We start from the raw sequence: 20,334 nt of genomic DNA on the forward strand, positions 1-20,334 counted from the left end.
ACGAGAATGGCTAACAAACTCTATGTTTGAATTATAGAACAGAAAATTGCTTGAACACAAAGAAGCAACCATTAAAATATGTGCTTCAACTTTTTTAGGATTGATGGCCACAGTCGAAAACGCGTGGCCAATCAAGTGCTTAATTTTTTGAAAACGTCATGGCAGGGGCCTAAGCGTTTGTTAGGAGCCTGCCTCAGGCTGATGTCAGATACTGAGGTTGATAAATACCAACCCCACTTAGTTTTGATTCAACTCTATGGGCCTCATTACAACCCTGGCAGTCTAAGACCGCCAGGGCTGTTCTGGAGTTTGTCCCGCCAACAGGCTGGCGGTAAAAACTCGGGGATTACGACTGCGGCGGAAGCGCCGCGGTCGCCCCGCTGGGACGGGCGGTTTCCCTCCACATTGCTCCCGGCGTTTGTAATCCCCCAGCGCTGCCCAGGGGATTACGAGTCCCCCTCCTGCCAGCCTTTTCATGGCGGTAGGAACCGCCATGAAAAGGCTGGCAGAAAGGGAAGTTGCAGAGGCCCCCTGCCACGGCCCCATGGAGCTTTTCACTGTCTGCATAGGCAGTGCTAAAGTGCATGTGCTCACTCCTTAAAAATGATAACATAGGCTTATCCACAATGAGCATATTTAATTTACTTAGTACGCTTTAGGAAAGTGGTACGACGTGAATCCAGGACTTCTAAAGTAAATGCTGCCAGTGAGCCTGCAGCACTGATCGTGTCAGTCACTTAAGTAGCCCTTAAACATGTCTCAGACCTTCCATGGCAGCTTGTGTGTGCAGTTTTAAATTACCATCTTAACCTTCCAAAATAAACTTTATGCCAGGCCCAAACCTCCTTTTTAACAAATTTAAATTACCTCTAGGGTAGGTCCTGGACAACACAGGGCACAGGGTGCAGTGTATTTAAAAAAGTTATAGTTAGACATTTACCTTTATGTTTTACATGTCCCGCTAGTGAAAAACTCTTAAATTTGTTTTTCACTATTGCAAGACATGGCTCTGCCATAGGATAAAATTGGTATTACCTTATTATATTTATTTTCCAAATCGGTACAGTTAAACAGTTTGTGTTTGGAACTGTAATTAAAAACTCTGTCATATGTTAAAGTCGGATTTTGAATTACAATTTTGAAAATGCCACTTTTAGAAAGTTGGCATTTTCCTGTCTGAGCCATTTGGTGACTGCAGCCTATTCCTTTGTCACATGGCTGGGTGCAGCTGACATGTCGGCTTTGTGTATTCCTCCTAGACAGTCACACACAATAGAGAACTTAGGTGTGCCTAGATAGGCCATCACTGGCCGGATGGGGGAGCAGAGTTGGGCACAGCCCTACTTACACTTGAGTAGGCTGTGTCCTGCATCCACAAAAGACCTGCTTGTCCCCTGTAGTTAGATCCGAGCAAGGGTAGAGAAGTCGGGGAGTCTGTGGACTACAAAGGGAAACCTCTAGAAGCTCTCTCGCTTCAAAAAAAGAACTAGGTATAAATATTGACCCTCAAATACAATTTCTTCAGTACACTTCTGGACCTGTGGAAACTCTGCCAGGAAGGACTGCTGTTCTGCTGAAAGGACTGCCACTTTGCTAGACTACTGCCTTACAGGACATCTGCCTTGCTGGTTAACTACCTTGCTGCCCTGCTGCCCTGCCCTGCTGCCCTCCTGCCTGAGTACTTCAACCCAGGACTCCTGTTCAGAGCCACAGGGACACAATAAGCTCCCAACCACCTGAATCAGCACCGAGATCCAGCTGGAGCAAATACCTGGCCTCCAAGTGGTGCCCCTCAGGTCCTGGATCTTGGTGTGGTCTCGAAGAGGCTGCATTGAATTTTTTGGGCTGTTAGTGACTGCAAACAGGCCTGTTGGCACCAAAATCTAGTCACTCTCACAGCTCAGCAGTGCAAAGTTCTGTCAGCCTGGCCCTTCACCGTACAGTACCACCCGCTTAAGGAGAGTACCATTGTGAAGCACCGGCCCGACCGTTCACAGTGACAACAGGATCTTCACGCTACAGCCGCACATCCAGGATGCCAGGCCTGCTCTTTGTACTACTGCAAACCATCCACAATGCTTTCCTGCTCTTCGCGTCCGCCTCCACCTCAAATGGGACTCTTTGGGCCTGACTGAGTAGGTAACTTTTTCGCAAGACTTTTGAAGAGTTGCACAAATACTTTACATATTGTCTCTCAGTAAAGATTGATTGCTCTGCACCAAACTACCAAAGTGTTGAGCACAGGTTACTTTGGAGTTTGCTTGTTTCTTCACCCTGACAAGGACTGTGTTTGCTGTTTGAGTGTGGTTTCACACCACCCACAAGTAACCCAATTTCCTACAATACTTATCTAGTGCTTGCACACCTAATAAGATTTCTTGCCACTTTGTAAGGGGCACAACACAATTTTTTCAACGGATTCAATGGATTGAAAGTTAGAGAAGTTCCAAATTCAAGGATTTACAAAGGAGAGGAATGAAAGGGATAACGTCAATACTGACACTCTGAACGTCTGAGAAAACCATCCTGCAAAGATTTCCCTGCCTCTCATAACAACTGCTCCATCATTTTTATGCTTAAGAGATTGCTTCCAAAAATTCAGAAGCATCTCGAGGTAATTGATTCCACAACTCTTTAAAATGTAATAATCAATGTTTAACAAAAAATCAAATCAAATTTATGAGCCAATCAGTTAAACTGCTGTCCACGATGCATTGCCAAAACAGATATCCATCAGGTTGTGTATGATGCTCGCTGCATCTTTGAAAATACTTGGATTCTTCTGTGAGCATTTATGTTTATGTTCCTAAATGAGTGGTTCGAGCTGGACTGTTCTTATTGGAGCATGCTCAAGTTTGGTTTGTGTAAGCCTGGGTCCAAACTGATGTGGCATAGTGGGCAAAGGAACAATGGCTTTAAATGCTACCCTGAACAATTGCCAGTGGTTAGACAAACTAGAAGCATTTCCTCAATCACCTTATTTTGAGTTTGATGAACCTTTCTAAGTGACAAACATCTTTAAAAGAAGACGCCAAGCAAGAGTACTCCACCTCCCATCACCCATCATCGTAGGAAAGTACATCATTGGATTTCCCATCATCCACCTTCACAGAAAGTGACATCACTGAATTTCCCATCATACATCTGGACAGGAGGTGCCTTTATTGGTTTTCCTGCCAAAACTACGTTGAAGAGGATTCCAAGTAAGAGGACTTCATTTCATATCACCTATCAGCACAAGAAATGTCATCTTGGCAACCTGCACTCCTCCCCTCTCCTAGGAACTATCTAATGGCAGCTGGAACACAGGCATGCAGTGGACGCTCACAGGGGGCATGCCACTGGCACACGAAGGGACGCTAAAGCCAACCACTTCTGCACCTGGGCTGCGCCCAAAGCCAGGAACCCTGGTACGATCATTGTCCAGAAATACTATGCAGCGCTTCTTATGATGGTAGACCTCAGATGCTGTTCCTCCAACTGCTGTCATGCCACACCTCACACCATGATAGGAGCTTTCACCTGCACCCACTGCTGGGTTCTCTAGCAGTCACTCACCCACACCCTCCAGGCAAATACTAGCAACCCACTAAATACCCTATCCCAATGGACAAGCCCTAAAAATGCCCACACCCCCACCCTACAACACATGCAATGGCAAACCCACACATCAACACCCACTCACATGTTTCTCAGTACACAATAGCTCAGCAAACACATAGATGAAATCTGAGACCGTCGAAGTGGCGACGCATCTGATATCCTCTTCATCACAGAGGCTTAGCTCAACCCCTCATTGGCCCGACAATTCCCGCAGGCTACAAGATTGCTTGACAGGACTGCTTTCACAAGCCAGGAGGAGGACTCACTATCATCAACAAGGAGTCCATCAAATGCATAACATCCACAGAGAATGCCAGCCCATTCATGGAAAACTTGCTCTTCAAGCAGCACATCTCTAAAAACGTCACCTGAATGGAATCCTCACCACCAACCACCCGGACCATGAACCACCTTTACCAACCTCATCACCAAATTTGTTGCACCGCTCACCATTGACTCCAGAGCCTACATTCTTCTCAGTGGCCTCAACTTTCACATGGAAGACCTAAACGACCCCTGCTCCACAGCACTCCTCCAAAACTTGAGCTCATTCTAGAACAACACACGGACCACAAGAAGCACACTGGACTCCATCTTCACCACAAGTAGCAGCATTAAATACAACTCCACCACACCACTCACATGCATTGACCACTCCATCATACACTACAAAATCAACACACCTCAAGTCAACACCCCACACAGGTGCATTTCAAGCCGCAGATGGGGAAATATTACAGACGCAGACTGGCTCAATGCCTCAGCATGGATCAACTTAGCCCCACAGACAACCTCCACAAAGACATCAACAACTTCAATAACTGGATCAAGAACTCACACCCATCAAACCCAAAACACATAGAAGATCAAACAGGCAGGTCAGCAGGTACACAGAAGACCTCTGGGACATCAAACAAGACTGTAAACAACTAGAAAGGAAATGGAGAGTTAGCCACGATACCACAAACAGAACTACCTACAAGGCTATGCTCAGACACTATCACCAGCAAATATGAGACACCAACAAGATAGCACTAATGGATCGAAGGAAGCTCCAACATCTGCAAGGAGATTTTCTTGATCGTTAAGGATTTCACTTCACCCTTAGCCACTGTCAACAAAATTGCTGCCCACCAACAACTCTGTGACAACCTATCCAACTTCTTCCACAGTAAAATTGCAAACATCTGCAGCAATTTTGCACATCAGCCCAACCCCAGAGTACTTGTTGCTAACCAACCCATCACCAAAAAAGATTGCTACCTAGCTGAACAACGCTCACCAAAAATTGCACAGCGCATTCATGTGGAACAGCCACTCAGAGGCCTCAATGGACCAATACACAACACTACATCTATGTTGGACCTGGCTTTTTGACAGGGACATCCCCAAACTTTTTGCCTCCTTCCTCCTATTTTTTCTGACCTGTTGTTGGCTTTTGACCTCTGGGCACTTTACCACTGCTAACCAGTGCTAAAGTGGATATGCTCTCTGTGTAAATTGTACTACTGATTGGTTTATCCATGATTGACTATTTAATTTACTTGTAAGTCCCTGGTAGAGTGCACTACATGTGCCTAGGGCAGGTAGATTAAATGCTACTAGTGGGCCTGCAGCACTGGTTGTGCCACCCACGTCAGTAGCCCCTTAACCCTGTCTCAGGCCTGCCATTGCAAGGCCTGTGTGTGCAGTTTCACTGCCACTTCGACTTGGCATTTAAAAGTACTTGCCAAGCCTAGAACTCCCCTTTTACTACATATAAGTCATCCCTAATGTGTGCCCTAGGTAACCCCTAGAGCAGGGTGCTGTGTAGGTAAAAGGCAGGACATGTACCTGTGTAGTTATATGTCCTGGTAGTGTAAAACTCCTAAATTCGTTTTTACACTACTGTGAGGCCTGCTCCTATCATAGGCTAACATTGGGGCTGCCCTCATACACTGTTGAAGTGGCAGCTGCTGATCTGAAAGGAGCAGGAAGGTCATATTTAGTATGGCCAGAATGGTAATACAAAATCCTGCTGACTGGTGAAGTCGGATTTAATATTACTATTCTAGAAATGCCACTTTTAGAAAGTGAGCATTTCTTTGCACTAAAATCTTGTTGTGCCCTTCAATCCACGTCTTGCTAGGTTTAGTTGACAGCTCCTTGTGCATTCACTCAGACACACCCCCAAACACAGGGTACTCAGCCTCACTTGCGTACATCTGCATTTTGAATGGGTCTTCCTGGGCTGGGAGGGTGGAGGGCCTGCCCTCACACAAAGGACTTCCACACCCCCTATTGGGACTCTGGCAGACGGGATTGAACTGAAAGGGGGCTTGGTGCATTTCTTAGACACTCTTTGAAGTCACCCCCACTTCAAAGGCACAACTTAGTATAAAACAGGGCCTCTGCCCTACCTCATGAGACACTTGCTGGAGAAGAAACCTGAACCAGAAACTACATCCTGCCAAGAAGAACTGCTTGGCTGCTCAAAGGACTCACCTGTCTGCTTTTCTACAAAGGACTGCTGCCTTGCTGTTGGCCTGCTGCCTTGCTGAACTCTTGACTGGCTGTAAAAGTGCTCTCCAAGGGCTTGGATAGAGCTTGCCTCCTGTTCCCTGAAGTCTCAGGACCAAAAAGACTTCTCTCTTCCTCTTGGACGCTCCGTGCACTGAACTTTTCGACGCACAGCTTGTTCCGCGGCAAGAAAAACGCCGCACACCGACGCTGATCGACGCGACGTCTTCGGGACGATCGAAACTTTGACGCACGGCCTCGCAAGGACAACGCCGCTCGACTTCCCGGGAGAAATCGACGCGACGCCTGCCGTGAGATCAAAACTTTGACGCACGGCCTCGCAAGGACAACGCCGCCCGACTCCGCAGGAGAAATCGACGCGACGCCTGCCGTGAGATCGAAACTTTGACGCACGGCCTCACAAGGACAACGCCGCCCGACTCCGCAGGAGAAATTGACGCAACGCCTGCCGTGAGATCGAAACTTCGACGCGCAGCCCCGCAGAACGACGCGCAGCCGGAAAACAAGCAGGAAAATCCACGCACAGACCCGGGACATCTGGTACTCCCCGCAAACCCCAGTAAGAGACTGTCCGCGCGCCGGAAAACGACACCCGACTCCCCGCGTGGAAAATAACGACGCAAGTCCGTGTGTGCTGAGGAGAAATCGACGCACACACCAGTTTTCCACGCACCTCTTCTCCTGTGGCCCTCTGAGGAGATTTTCCACCAGAAACCATGTACTTTGTGTTTGAAAGAGACTTTGTTTACTTTCTAAAGACTTAAGACACTTTCTATCACTTTTCAGTGATATCTTTACAAATTCGTATTGCAACTTTGATCGTTTTGACCTGAAGATACCCAGATAAATATTATATATTTTTCTAAACACTGTGGTGTATTTTTGTGGTGTTATGCTATGGTGTTGTATGATTTATTGCACAAATGCTTTACACATTGCCTTCTAAGTTAAGCCTGACTGCTCGTGCCAAGCTACCGAAGGGTGAGCACAGGCTGATTTTGGATTGTGTGTGACTTACCCTGACTAGAGTGAGGGTTCTTGCTTGGACAGAGGGCAACCTGACTGCCAACCAAAAACCCCATTTCTAACAATCTACAACCTGGGAACATCACCAATCAGCACTACCCTGACCCACATCATCAACACTTCTGCACCTTACCAGGTGAATGGAAACTTGTAGAAATCAATGCCATCCTTAAGACGCCCATAGAAAAACCAAATCAACTGAGCAACTTCCGACCCATCTCCCTGCCCTCCTATCCAGTCAAAGTGATTGTGGCCATCAACAAACAACTCATAACCCATCTCAAACTTCACCATCTCCTAGACAACATCCAATCGGGATTCAGAAAGAACCACAGCACTGAATCAGCATTCATGATGGCCACTGGCCACATTCAAATAATCCTGGACCGAGGAGAAACAGCAGCCCTTATCCTGCTGGACCTCTCCGCGGCCTCCAACACTTTCTCCCATAACAACCTTATCAGAAGGCTCCACAAGATTGGCATACAAGGATCTGCTCTCAAATTAATCTGTTCCTTCCTCACAGGAAGAGCCCAAAGGGTCTGGTTGCCACAATTTACATCAGAGACCAAGAGATTGATATGCAGATTCCCAAAGGGATTGTCCTTCAGCCCCACCCTTTTTAACACATATAAGACACCGCTCGCCAACATCATCTGATCACAAGACATTACCGTCATCTCCTGCACTTATGACCCTCAACTCATCCTCTCCCTGAGAGACAAGACAACCACCAGCAGGACCAACTTCACCAACTGCATGACCATGGTAGCAGACTGGATGTGAACCGACTGCCTGCAGCTCAACTCTGACCAGACAGAAGTACTGGTCTTTGGCAACAAGACCTTCCCATGGGACCCCATTTGGTGGCCATTGGAGCTAGGACCAATACCCACAGACCACACACAAAATCTAGGGATCATCCTAGATGAGAAATGCAACATGACTGCTCAAGTAAACACAATATGCACCTCCTGCTTCCACATCCTAAGAATGCTACCAAAGATCTTCAAATGGTTGCCTCATAACACCAGATGGCCCCTTCACTCAAACACTCATCCCCAGCAGGCTAAACTATAGCAACACACGACTCCAATACAGACTTCAGACAATCCAGAACACTGCTACACAACTTACATTCGGCTCTCCATGGTGCACCCACATCACACTGCAACTCTAGAAGCTTCACTGGCTCCCCTTTCACAAGGACAGCCAATTCAAACTTTTCAAGCACAAATACAAAGTCATACACAAAAACAGGACCAGAATACCTGAATAGCAGTATAGACTCCACATTCTTACTTACACCCATTCCCTTCATCCACAAAAGCCAACTGTAGGTTTTTTTTTCTCCTACATCACACACAAAAAATGGCACAACCTCCTTCAACATATTAGATCATTCCCCTCCTTTCTTGATTTCCACAAAAAGCTGAAGACCTGGGTCTTTGTATAAGCACATTGGATATCACAAACCTACACACTTGCCCAAGTGCCTGATACCCTGTTGGGAAATTAGTGTGCTGTACAAATCAATATAACATAACAAGAGTACTCCCAGACGTGGGTTTAATGCTCACTGTGCTACTGGAACCAAGCTACATCCAACTGATAAGCCTCATTTAGAGTGAAACCTGTCTTGGGTTGCTTGTGTTCCAGTTCAGAGAGGACCTGGCTTGGTAGTTCGGGATGCACTGTTCCTATTGTAGCGAGGTCAAGACTGACTTACATATGGCTGGGTCCAAACTGATGTGTCATGTTGGGCAAAAGAACAAAGGCTTGGAATTCTACCTTGAGCGATTGCCAGTGGTTAGCCAAACTGGAATTATTCCTCCCTTCACCTTTTGAGAACTGGATGTACCTCCCTAAGTGGCAAGGGTACCCCCAGACATCGGTTTTGTGCTCACTGTGTCACAGGAAACAAGCTATACCCAACTGATGAGCCCCAGTCAGGGCAAAATCTGTCTTCGGTTGCTTGTGTTCCGGTTCGAGGAAGACCTGCCCTGGCAGTTCGGGCTATACTGTTCCCATTGGAGCATGGTTAAGACTGATTTGCTTATACCTGGATCAAAACTGAGGTGCCATGGTGGGCAAAAGAGCAAGAGTTTGGAATTCTACCCTGATAAATTGCCAATGATTACACACATTGCAACCATTCTTCCCATCACCTTCTGTGTGTTTGATGTAACTCAATAGGTGGCAAGGGTATGCCCAGACGTGGGTCCCTTGTGCCACTGGAAATAAGTTACACCTGACTGATAAGCCTCAGTCAAGATCAAATTAGTATTGACTTGCCTGTGTTCTGGTTCAGGAAGGATCCGGCCTCACTATTAGAGCTGACTGTTCTATTTGAGAAGAGTCAAGACTGATTTGCAAACAGCTGGGTCTAAACTGAGGCAGGTCGGTGGGCAAAAGAATATTGGGTTGGAATGCTACTCAGACTGTTTGGCACTGGTAGGCAAATTGCAAGCATTCTTCCAATCACCTTTTGCTTGTTTGTTTGATGTTCCTAGATGAGTCTTATCCCTTGTCCAGATTTGACCTCCAAAAGTGAAAATCAATGACTCAAACACCCTCCCAGACCCTTTCTCTTTCGTTATGGTGTCCTGTAAATTAATTTTTTCCTAGAGTTTCTCTTTAATTCCAGCAACAATTATTCTCACTGGAAACATTGGCTCCTGATACACAACTGTACTTATCAGTTACATCAGAAGAAGACAACCGTGCTCCTCTCCTACTGAACAGAAGATTGTTAATCCTGAATGCACCACAGCTAACATCAAAGTGAACTCCAAAGCAGATTTTTTTCTCCTATTAACATCACCCTCATCTCATCACAGCAGGACCTAGATCTCTTCCCTCATTACAGCTGGGATATTGATCAGACCTATATTCAATGTTGACTTTGTAAGCGGCTCAGAAAAGTAAATGCTATCTTGAATTGAAGATTTAAAATCTGGTAAAAAGAAGGTCACCTTTAACTTTGCTTGCTCTGAAACACAAAATATTTCACCCCAGATTCTGATCACCTTCACGCTGTTCTCTAGACACTGGTAATACTTTAGCAGAACATGTTTCTCAACTGTTGTCAGGGGCCCAGGGCATTGACCACATTACTCTGATGGTCATTTCATACACAGTTTCCATGACAAATCTTAATGCTAATTAAACCTGAGAATCACATTCAAAGAGTTTGCCCGAAAATTGGTAATCCAGAAGTGCAAGGTCTATTTGATGATGTACTGAAATCTTACAAGTCTTCTTTTAATGAAAATTGGCTCCACATTGGCATGTCACAACTGCCAGACTACAAAGGATGCTGATAGTATCACTGAAGGGCTATCTATTGCTTTTATCTGTCCCCTCAAAGCTAGATCTCATGTCCTGACTACTCTGTAACAATATACACCACATGTCCTCCATATTAGGGGCTTGTAAAACTATTATTTTGCAGAAACGTTTTGTGGAGGAAGTAAAAAACACTGGAACAGTGTAAAAAATGTGTAACCTCTGCTAAACTGCATACAGACAAACAATTCTGAAAAAAAAAAAACGTTTTTGGGAAGAATTATTTGCGAGACATTCTTAAACTAAATGTAGGGGCTTGGGATGAACGAGGAAAATTCCTTTGGTTGATTTATTTCCTGCTAGTGTTTTATTTCCAGCCTTTTCAACGTTTGCTGAACTTCTGTTCAAATTCTATTTCATATCCCGATTTTTCTCCTTTGGACATAGCTTCTTCACATGAGAACTGTTCTCAAATCTTTTTTTCCTCACTTAAGATATGACACCGAACTTACATTGTGATTCTATTTCCAGCGTGGTACATCCTTCAACCTCACCTCTCTGTATAAGCTGCTATCTTAGCCTGGATATACAGAGCTCAGAGGCAAAGGGTCCTTTCCGCTTATCTTTTTATTTAACTAGACATTATGGGCCTGATTCTAACTTTGGAGGACGGTGTTAAACCGTCCCAAAAGTGGCGGATATACCACCTACCGTATTACGAGTTCCATAGGATATAATGGACTCGTAATACGGTAGGTGGTATATCCGCCACTTTTGGGACGGTTTAACACCGTCCTCCAAAGTTAGAATCAGGCACTATGTGTGATAAGTATGTCCTTGTATCACCTTTAAAGATGTCAAAAATGTATCTTTTTCAATATAACTCCTCTTGTGTTTTTAGTACAAAAGCAATACAATGACCAATCAACAATCTAAACCTAGTCTGAGAGAAAAGTGTGAAAGGGTCAGCGATGCTCACCTTGCCGGACAGTTTTAAAATTGAAGGTTTGGAATCCTCCTGTCAGGGCCGAGGAGTCAATGACGTCTACGCCGTACTCACTCTGACTCCGCCTGTAGAGTGTGACTCCCACCACCAGCACTGCCACCGCCATGACGGCCGCTCCCAGTCCCGAGTATAGCGCAATGTCGCTGGCGCTGTCAACATCTGTGGAGAAGGAGTGAAAGAAACGTAGTGAGCATGAGTTTTACCCAAATCTCCAAAGCCGCAAAGACCTATGAAGAACTGAACATTTCATTTGAGAAGCTAGAGATAGTGCACGGTGAGATACAAAATTGCACTTCAAAGAGCAGAACTTAAGTAGGCATCTAGGATATCTCACTTCCGGTACTCCACCATTGCAGATATTCAGGCATGAAATTGGATGCAGTGATGTATCAATGGAGAGACTTTCAATGAATCTATATATAGTATGTAGGAGTCTGCTTTCTCTTTAATAAAGAAGTCTTTAATTTCATTCTTCCTTATTACAGCTTTATAAGTCATTACAGTCCAGTTGTGATGTCATAATGCATGCTGCCAGAGAAAGCAACCAAAGTGAAAGGCATCAATACCAGTGAAGTTTAAAAACATAGAACAAACACTTTTTCAGCATTCTGATATCTTTATTGTAAGCAATAATGGTGAGCAGAAAGGAGATATTTATATGAATATTTTAAATTTTTTCACATTAACAGTAATTACGGCAAACCATAGATTATCTCTGCATTTCCCTACACATTGTGAGCCTTATTATTGTTTTAATATGACTTATATTGAACTAGTTCGAATATTTTTTGGCATACATTACTACTTGATTTTTGATGTCTTTAACTTCACTCTAGATTTTTCTTTTATTCTCCTTGTCTGCAACCGTACTATCTCTTTCATATGAAAAAGAACGACTCCATGGATGTTAGCAGTCTGAAGGAAGGGTGATGGTGTGAAAATGGATTATAAGGAATAAAATTCCTTCTGTCGTATGTTTTAAAGACATTGCAAGTCACTTCAGAGTTCCATCATATCATAAAAGAACTCAGCGATCAGCCTAATTTAATCTACATGGTCACAGAACTCCTCAATGACTTGCAAAATCCTTAAGACGTACGTCGGTGGTCTTTTATCCCATTTATTACATATAGCTGAATAATATTGTCATGATATCCTATATTTATTTAAATTCCTAATAATACAAACATCTATGAAAATGTAATCAAAACAGAAATGAGAGGTGGTCTAGCCTTAAAAGTGACACAAGTAAAGGTTGGACACTGGCAAGAGCAAACATGTAATTTTTAAAGTAACCATCTAACGGGGCAGGGGTATTCAAACTGGGGAGTGGGCCCTCCTGGGGGGGCCTCAAATGATCCCAGGGCTTGGGGGTGCATTATGCTGCTAACTGTGCTTTGTTTTAAGCAGACAAAAGGAACAGCAGTAAATCGCTCTATAATGGGTCATCATTAACATGCTTTGTCATTTACATCCAAGAAGGGAGTGTGTGTCAAAAGGGAAGGGATTCCACATATCCTTCAAACCCCCCCCCCCCCCCCCCCCCACCATCCCCAGTAATCACACTGTGGATACTTTTACATCTTAGTGGCCTGCTGGAGCAGAATAGTATGTTTGGCATCATGTATTGCATTTTTAAAACAGTGACAGAATGTATCTGCAACATTTAAAAAAGTCTAGACATATTTAAACATTGCCAATTTAATAGAATTATTTTTTTACCACGTGGGGAGGTGGAGGGATGGCAGCACGGCGGTAAAAAGTTTGAAGACCAGTGAAATAGGGAGATGCAAATTTACAAACTGCATCCTCAAACTTGGACAGAGTTGGCAAAACTCCTGCTTTGCATCAGAGTTGACCAAGCAAATAAGCATTTTCCACAGTGGGCTGCAGACTCAGGGTTTCAGAGCTGGATAGGTTGCCATTATCCAAACATGCCCCATAGCCATAGTCAAGTCATGGGCTGTACCAATGTTGAGCTGGTTTGACCATTTTTTGTCATGGCTGATTTTGGTTTCCAGTCTGGCTCTGCTTTGCAAAGTTTGTCTAGCTGCCCACCCTTCACCTGCAGGAGATGTCTGATGCACAATAAAGTTTTTCAGAAATGTCTTGCATGATGTGTTTTGAGGAAATATGCTCCTAATGGATTTAAGTGTTTGGTGAGTTTTATCCCGCACAAATCTACATTTAGCATTGGTTGTCCCCACCTAGTTTTTTTAAACTTCACAACACAGCAGCAGAAACACCACTGACACTCATCATGCCTACATCATTCAATGAAAAATGTTGAAGATGGTATCCAGAAAGTGCTCAATGGTTTACACTAAACGAGCTGCACCTAATGTGCATGGCACTTGCATGGACACTGGGGAAGGTTTTTATTCATTGGTACTAACGTCTTCAAAGCCAAAGTAGAATTTATTAAAAACAAATAACATAGCACAACATTTTTGGAAAGGGCACTTTCAGGCCTTGATATATCATGGTGCTGAATAACATTTATTTTTTGTTCCCCCACTCATGGTACTCAACTTATCAACCTTGGATGGATGAAGGGCTGAGTAGATCCTGCAGGATTCAAACTGGAGATCCTGAGGTCAAAGACAGATCCCACGAGTAGATGCATTATTCCAATTAGCCACCAGACACATGGTTAAATACATGGAATCCAGCAACACCACCTCAAAAATGATGCACCGATGATGCAATTGAGAAAGCATATCTTGACTGTGCCATTACGTCTCTTAACACATGAAATCAAGCGGTGGATGTTTTCTGCTTAATGTAAGAAATGTTTTCATTTGAACATGGTGCACTGTGAGACATATGAGTAAAGTGCACAGATAAATGCAATGATTCATGTAGCCATATTTTATCATCATTTTGAAAGAATGTTTATGTTATAGTATTTAAGAAATGTTATTCTTTATAATCATTATATATAATTGACTTAAGAGATGTGTAGAAGTTATTTAACATAAAGGTGTATTCATGCTTAATTAGTTTGGCCACTGTGAAGGTCCATATATGTTTTTCTTGTTCTAACCTTTTTGAATGTTTTTCTAAAGCTGCAGATGTCAGGATCCAAGACCGAGTTAATAGGGAGCTCATTATTTGGATAGTTAAGAAGGACCCGGAGGAATGATTATCAAGGATAGGAAGAGCATTCTTGGTTGGAAGGTGTAACTCTTGGAAAATTCCAAAGCTCAAGGGAGTACCAAGGTCAGTTCTGAAAACTTCAGAAGGCTTAAATGTCAATTAGAAATTTGTTATTTGTGATTATGGTTTTGTACTGCGAATGGTATTTGCCTATGAGAACACCCTTGGAAGAATCAGGATTTTTGTGTAATTTAGTTAGCAGTTGTAGGAGGCTGGCCTGGCTTGTAGTGGGTACCAGAGGTACTTACACCTTGTGCCAGGTCCAGTTATCACTTATTAGTGTAGAAGAGGTGTTTCTAGCAGCTTAGACTGATAGAAGGTAGCTATGGCAAAGCAGCTTAGGCTGAACTAGGAGACATGTAAAGCTCCTACTATTCCACTGGTGTCATGTGCACAATATCATAAGAAAACACAATACACAGAAGTACTAAAAATAAAGGTACTTTATTTTTATGACAATATGCCAAAAGTATCTCAGTGAGTACCCTTAGTATGAGGATAAGATATATACACAAGATATATGTACACAAACCAAAATTATGCAGGTAATAGCAAGAAAAGCAATGCAAGCAGTGTAAAGTTACAATAGATTGCAATAGGAGCACATAGGTATAGGAGCAACACAAACCATATACTCCAAAAGTGGAATGCGGACCACGAATGGACCCCAAACCTATGTGAGCTTGTAGAGGGTCGCTGGGACTGTAAGAAAACAGTGAGGGTTAGAAAAATAGGCCACCCCAAGACCCTGAAAGGTAGGTGTAAAGTGCACCTACTACCCCCAGAGAGCACAGAAGTCGTGTTAGAGGGATTCTGCACGAAGAACAAACACCAGCAATGCAACAACAGTGGATTTCCAGACCTGAGTACCTGTAAGACAAGGGGACCAAGTCCAATAGTTGCGACAGTGTCGAGAGTGGGCAGGAGCCCAGGAAATGCCAGCTGAGGGTGCAAGGAAGCTGCCACCTGTTGGAAGAAGCTGGGAGTTCTTCAAGAAAGAAGAGGACTAGGAACTTCCCCTTTGGAGGATGCATGTCCCACATCACGATGAAGCTTGCAGAGGTGTTCCAACGCAGAAAGACCGCAAACAAGCCTTGCTACCTGCAAGGGTTGCAGTTAGGTTTTTTGGGTGCTGCTGTAGCCCAGGAGGGACCAGGATGTCGCCACTTGGATGAGGAGACAGAGAAGGCGCCCAGCAATATAGGGAGCCCTCACAGAAGCAGGCAGCACTCACAGAAGTACCTGAACAGGCACTTAGAATAAAAGTGAACCAGAGTCCACCCAAAGTCACATAAGGAAGTCCCACGACGCCGGAGGACAACTCAGAAGGTTGTGCACTGCAGGAAGGAGTGTTGGGGACCCAGGCTTGGCTGTGCATGAAGGAAATCCTGGAAGAGTGCACAGAAGCCGGAGCAGCTGCAAATCACGCGGTACCCAGCAATGCAGTCTAGCGTGGGAAGGCAAGGACTTACCTCCACCAAACTTGGACTGAAGAGTCACTGGACTGTGGGAGTCACTTGGACAGAGTTGCTGAGTTCCAGGGACCACGCTCGTCATGCTGAGAGGGGACCCAGAGGACCAGTGATGTAGTCTTTTGGTGCCTGCGGTTGCAGGGGGAAGATTCCATTGACCCACAGGAGATTTCTTCAGAGCTCCTGGTGCAGAGAGGAGGCAGGCTACCCCCAGAGCATGCACCACCTGGAAACAGTCGAGAAAGCCGGCAGGATGAAGTGATACAAGGTTGCTAGTAGTCGTCTTGCTACTTTGTTGCGGTTTTTCAGGCATCCTGAGCAGTCAGCGGTCGATCCTTTGGCAGAAGGTGAAGAGGGAGATGCAGAGGAACTCTGGTGAGCTCTTGCATTCGTTATCTGAAGAATTCCCCAAAGCAGAGACCCTAAATAGCCAGAAAAGGAGGTTTGGCTACCAAGCAAGGAGGATTGGCTACCAAGAGAGGTAAGAGCCTATCAGAAGGAGCCTCTGACATCACCTGCTGGCACTGGCCACTCAGAGCAGTCCAGTGTGCCACAAACACCTCTGTTTTCAAGATGGCAGAGGTCTGGGACACACTGGAGGAGCTCTGGGCACTTCCCCTGGGAGGTGCAGGTCAGGGGAGTGGTCACTCCCCTTTCCTTTGTCCAGTTTCGCGCCAGAGCAGGGCTGGGGGATCCCTAAACTGGTGTAGACTGGCTTATGCAGAGCTGGGCACCATCTGTGCCCATCAAAGCATTTCCAGAGGCTGGGGGAGGCTACTCCTCCCCAGCCTTCACACCTATTTCCAAAGGGAGAGGGTGTTACACCCTCTCTCAGAGGAAATCCTTTGTTCTGCCTTCCTGGGCCAGGGCTGCCTGGACCCCAGGAGGGCAGAAACCTGTCTGAGGGGTTGGCAGCAGCCGCTGCAGTGGAGACCCCGGAAAGGCAGTTTGGCAGTACCCGGGTTTTGTGCTAGAGACCCGGGGGATCATGGAATTGTCCCCCCAATGCCAGAATGGCATTGGGGGGACAACTCCATGTTCTTAGACATGTTACATGGCCATGTTCGGAGTTACCATTGTGACGCTGTACATAGGTAGTGACCTATATACAGTGCACGTGTGGAATGGTGTCCCCGCACTCACAAAGTCCGGGGAATTTGCCCTGAACGATGTGGGGGCACCTTGGCTAGTGCCAGGGTGCCCACACACTAAGTAACTTTGCACCCAACCTTCACCAGGTGAAGGTTAGACATATAGGTGACTTATAAGTTACTTAAGTGCAGTGGTAAATGGCTGTGAAATAACGTGGACGTTATTTCACGCAGGCTGCAGTGGCAGGCCTGTGTAAGAATTGTCAGAGCTCCCTATGGGTGGCAAAAGAAATGCTGCAGCCCATAGGGATCTCCTGGAACCCCAATACCCTGGGTACCTCAGTACCATATACTAGGGAATTATATGGGTGTACCAGTATGCCAATGTGAATTGGTAAATTTAGTCACTAGCCTGTTAGTGACAAATTTGGAAAGCAGAGAGAGCATAACCACTGAGGTTCTGGTTAGCAGAGCCTCAGTGAGACAGTTAGGCATCACACAGGGAACACATACAGGGCACATACTTATGAGCACTGGGGCCCTGCCTGGCAGGGTCCCAGTGACACATAGACTAAAACAACATATATACAGTGAAATATGGGGGTAACATGCCAGGCAATATGGTACTTTCCTACAGCAGTAAGATTCAGATTCCTTCTGTCTTTAGTTGAGAGCGAACCTCACTGAGATACATCCCTAAAACTTTAATTACTATGTGGCTTCATGCACCCATACCTCTCTTGATGGAAATTTCAACTGAAGCTCTGTCATGCTGACTGCTTTCCTGAACCCATAGAATATTAGCATAGTTAGGATTTTAGACCAAATGGTTAGGCAGGAAAACTTGGATTCGAACCCAATGAATCAACTGTTATTTCTTTATTTTCTGCATAATTGCTATTAAATTAGTAGTCTTTTAGATGTTTGTTAAATGTTATATTGTAAGACATTTTGATTCTCCTTTATTTATTCTGTACATATATACTATGATTTTGGGACTCATATATTTAAGTTTGACTTTGAGTCTGAAATAAAGCATTTTGAACTATAATTTAGTCACTGGAATTGAATGTGTGACCATAGAGTTACACTGAAACTAATTGGAATAATTTGATGCATTGTCTCCTCACCCTTCGCAACAGAAAAATTAATCGGCCTCCGTATTTAGAAATAGGGGCCCAGTGCTGGATCACAATGATGCTTGGAACACCTGAAGCCCAATTATGAACCTGTCAGTAACTGTGCAGAATGGAAACAATGTCCAGTCATTCTGTTACAGTATTTTTTTTTGATCTGCAAACAGATAAATGCCTACAAGTAATTTTCAGAAATGTGCTAGCAGAAGAAGCTCTAGATTTATTGACAATAACAATGGTTTCACTACTTACTCCTCAAATTAAAGAGGTGAGAAGTAAATACATTAGTAAGGGCCGTATGTATTGGTATAACCAGGCCAGCTCCTCCACTGTACTTTCCGGCAAGTTCATAATTGGAGCCTGTGTTGTCACCAACCTGCCAATGCTTGGGACGTTTTACTCCCAGCACACATTGTGACAGCTTGTCTAAGCAGACTGTGACATTACTACATACGTGCACAGTCTAAAAGGGTAAGGAGCTGATGGACCCATAGACAGTCTAGGGAGGTTAACTAACACATATTTCCATAACAGACTGTGCAGCAGACACACTTCATTAATTATAACCAGAGGTGGCTATTAAGATGATGGCAGCCATTCCCAGCCTCATGTTTGGCCCGGTCCTCAAGCCTGATGTAGCGTTTCCTCCGGCTCCAAATGCACAACATCAACTTATAACAGAATATCTTACATTGTTATATACAGGGAGTGCAGAATTATTAGGCAAATGAGTATTTTGACCACATCATCCTCTTTATGCATGTTGTCTTACTCCAAGCTGTATAGGCTCGAAAGCCTACTACCAATTAAGCATATTAGGTGATGTGCATCTCTGTAATGAGAAGGGGTGTGGTCTAATGACATCAACACCCTATATCAGGTGTGCATAATTATTAGGCAACTTCCTTTCCTTTGGCAAAATGGGTCAAAAGAAGGACTTGACAGGCTCAGAAAAGTCAAAAATAGTGAGATATCTTGCAGAGGGATGCAGCACTCTTAAAATTGCAAAGCTTCTGAAGCGTGATCATCGAACAATCAAGCGTTTCATTCAAAATAGTCAACAGGGTTGCAAGAAGCGTGTGGAAAAACCAAGGCGCAGAATAACTGCCCATGAACTGAGAAAAGTCAAGCGTGCAGCTGCCACGATGCCACTTGCCACCAGTTTGGCCATATTTCAGAGCTGCAACATCACTGGAGTGCCCAAAAGCACAAGGTGTGCAATACTCAGAGACATGGCCAAGGTAAGAAAGGCTGAAAGACGACCACCACTGAACAAGACACACAAGCTGAAACGTCAAGACTGGGCCAAGAAATATCTCAAGACTGATTTTTCTAAGGTTTTATGGACTGATGGAATGAGAGTGAGTCTTGATGGGCCAGATGGATGGGCCCGTGGCTGGATTGGTAAAGGGCAGAGAGCTCCAGTCCGACTCAGACGCCAGCAAGGTGGAGGTGGAGTACTGGTTTGGGCTGGTATCATCAAAGATGAGCTTGTGGGGCCTTTTCGGGTTGAGGATGGAGTCAAGCTCAACTCCCAGTCCTACTGCCAGTTCCTGGAAGACACCTTCTTCAAGCAGTGGTACAGGAAGAAGTCTGCATCCTTCAAGAAAAACATGATTCTCATGCAGGACAATGCTCCATCACACGCGTCCAAGTACTCCACAGCGTGGCTGGCAAGAAAGGGTATAAAAGAAGGAAATCTAATGACATGGCCTCCTTGTACACCTGATCTGAACCCCATTGAGAACCTGTGGTCCATCATCAAATGTGAGAATTACAAGGAGGGAAAACAGTACACCTCTCTGAACAGTGTCTGGGAGGCTGTGGTTGCTGCTGCACGCAATGTTGATGGTGAACAGATCAAAACACTGACAGAATCCATGGATGGCAGGCTTTTGAGTGTCCTTGCAAAGAAAGGTGGCTATATTGGTCACTGATTTGTTTTTGTTTTGTTTTTGAATGTCAGAAATGTATATTTGTGAATGTTGAGATGTTATATTGGTTTCACTGGTAATAATAAATAATTGAAATGG

The 20,334-nt window shown here is 44.6% G+C and overlaps 1 protein-coding gene across 3 annotated transcripts in view; it reads right to left on the reverse strand.

The window, feature by feature from the left end:
• UNC5D (unc-5 netrin receptor D) overlaps nt 1–20,334 on the reverse strand; it is a 1,240,412-nt gene that overhangs the window by 232,611 nt on the left and 987,467 nt on the right. For all 3 annotated transcript variants that reach the window (XM_069213807.1, XM_069213806.1, XM_069213805.1), the window contains one exon: nt 11,417–11,602. In XM_069213807.1, the coding sequence (XP_069069908.1) occupies nt 11,417–11,602 (186 nt within the window). The remainder of the gene's footprint in view (nt 1–11,416; nt 11,603–20,334) is intronic.

Source organism: Pleurodeles waltl, chromosome 11, assembly GCF_031143425.1.
Source record: "Pleurodeles waltl isolate 20211129_DDA chromosome 11, aPleWal1.hap1.20221129, whole genome shotgun sequence".
NCBI lineage: Eukaryota > Metazoa > Chordata > Amphibia > Caudata > Salamandridae > Pleurodeles > Pleurodeles waltl.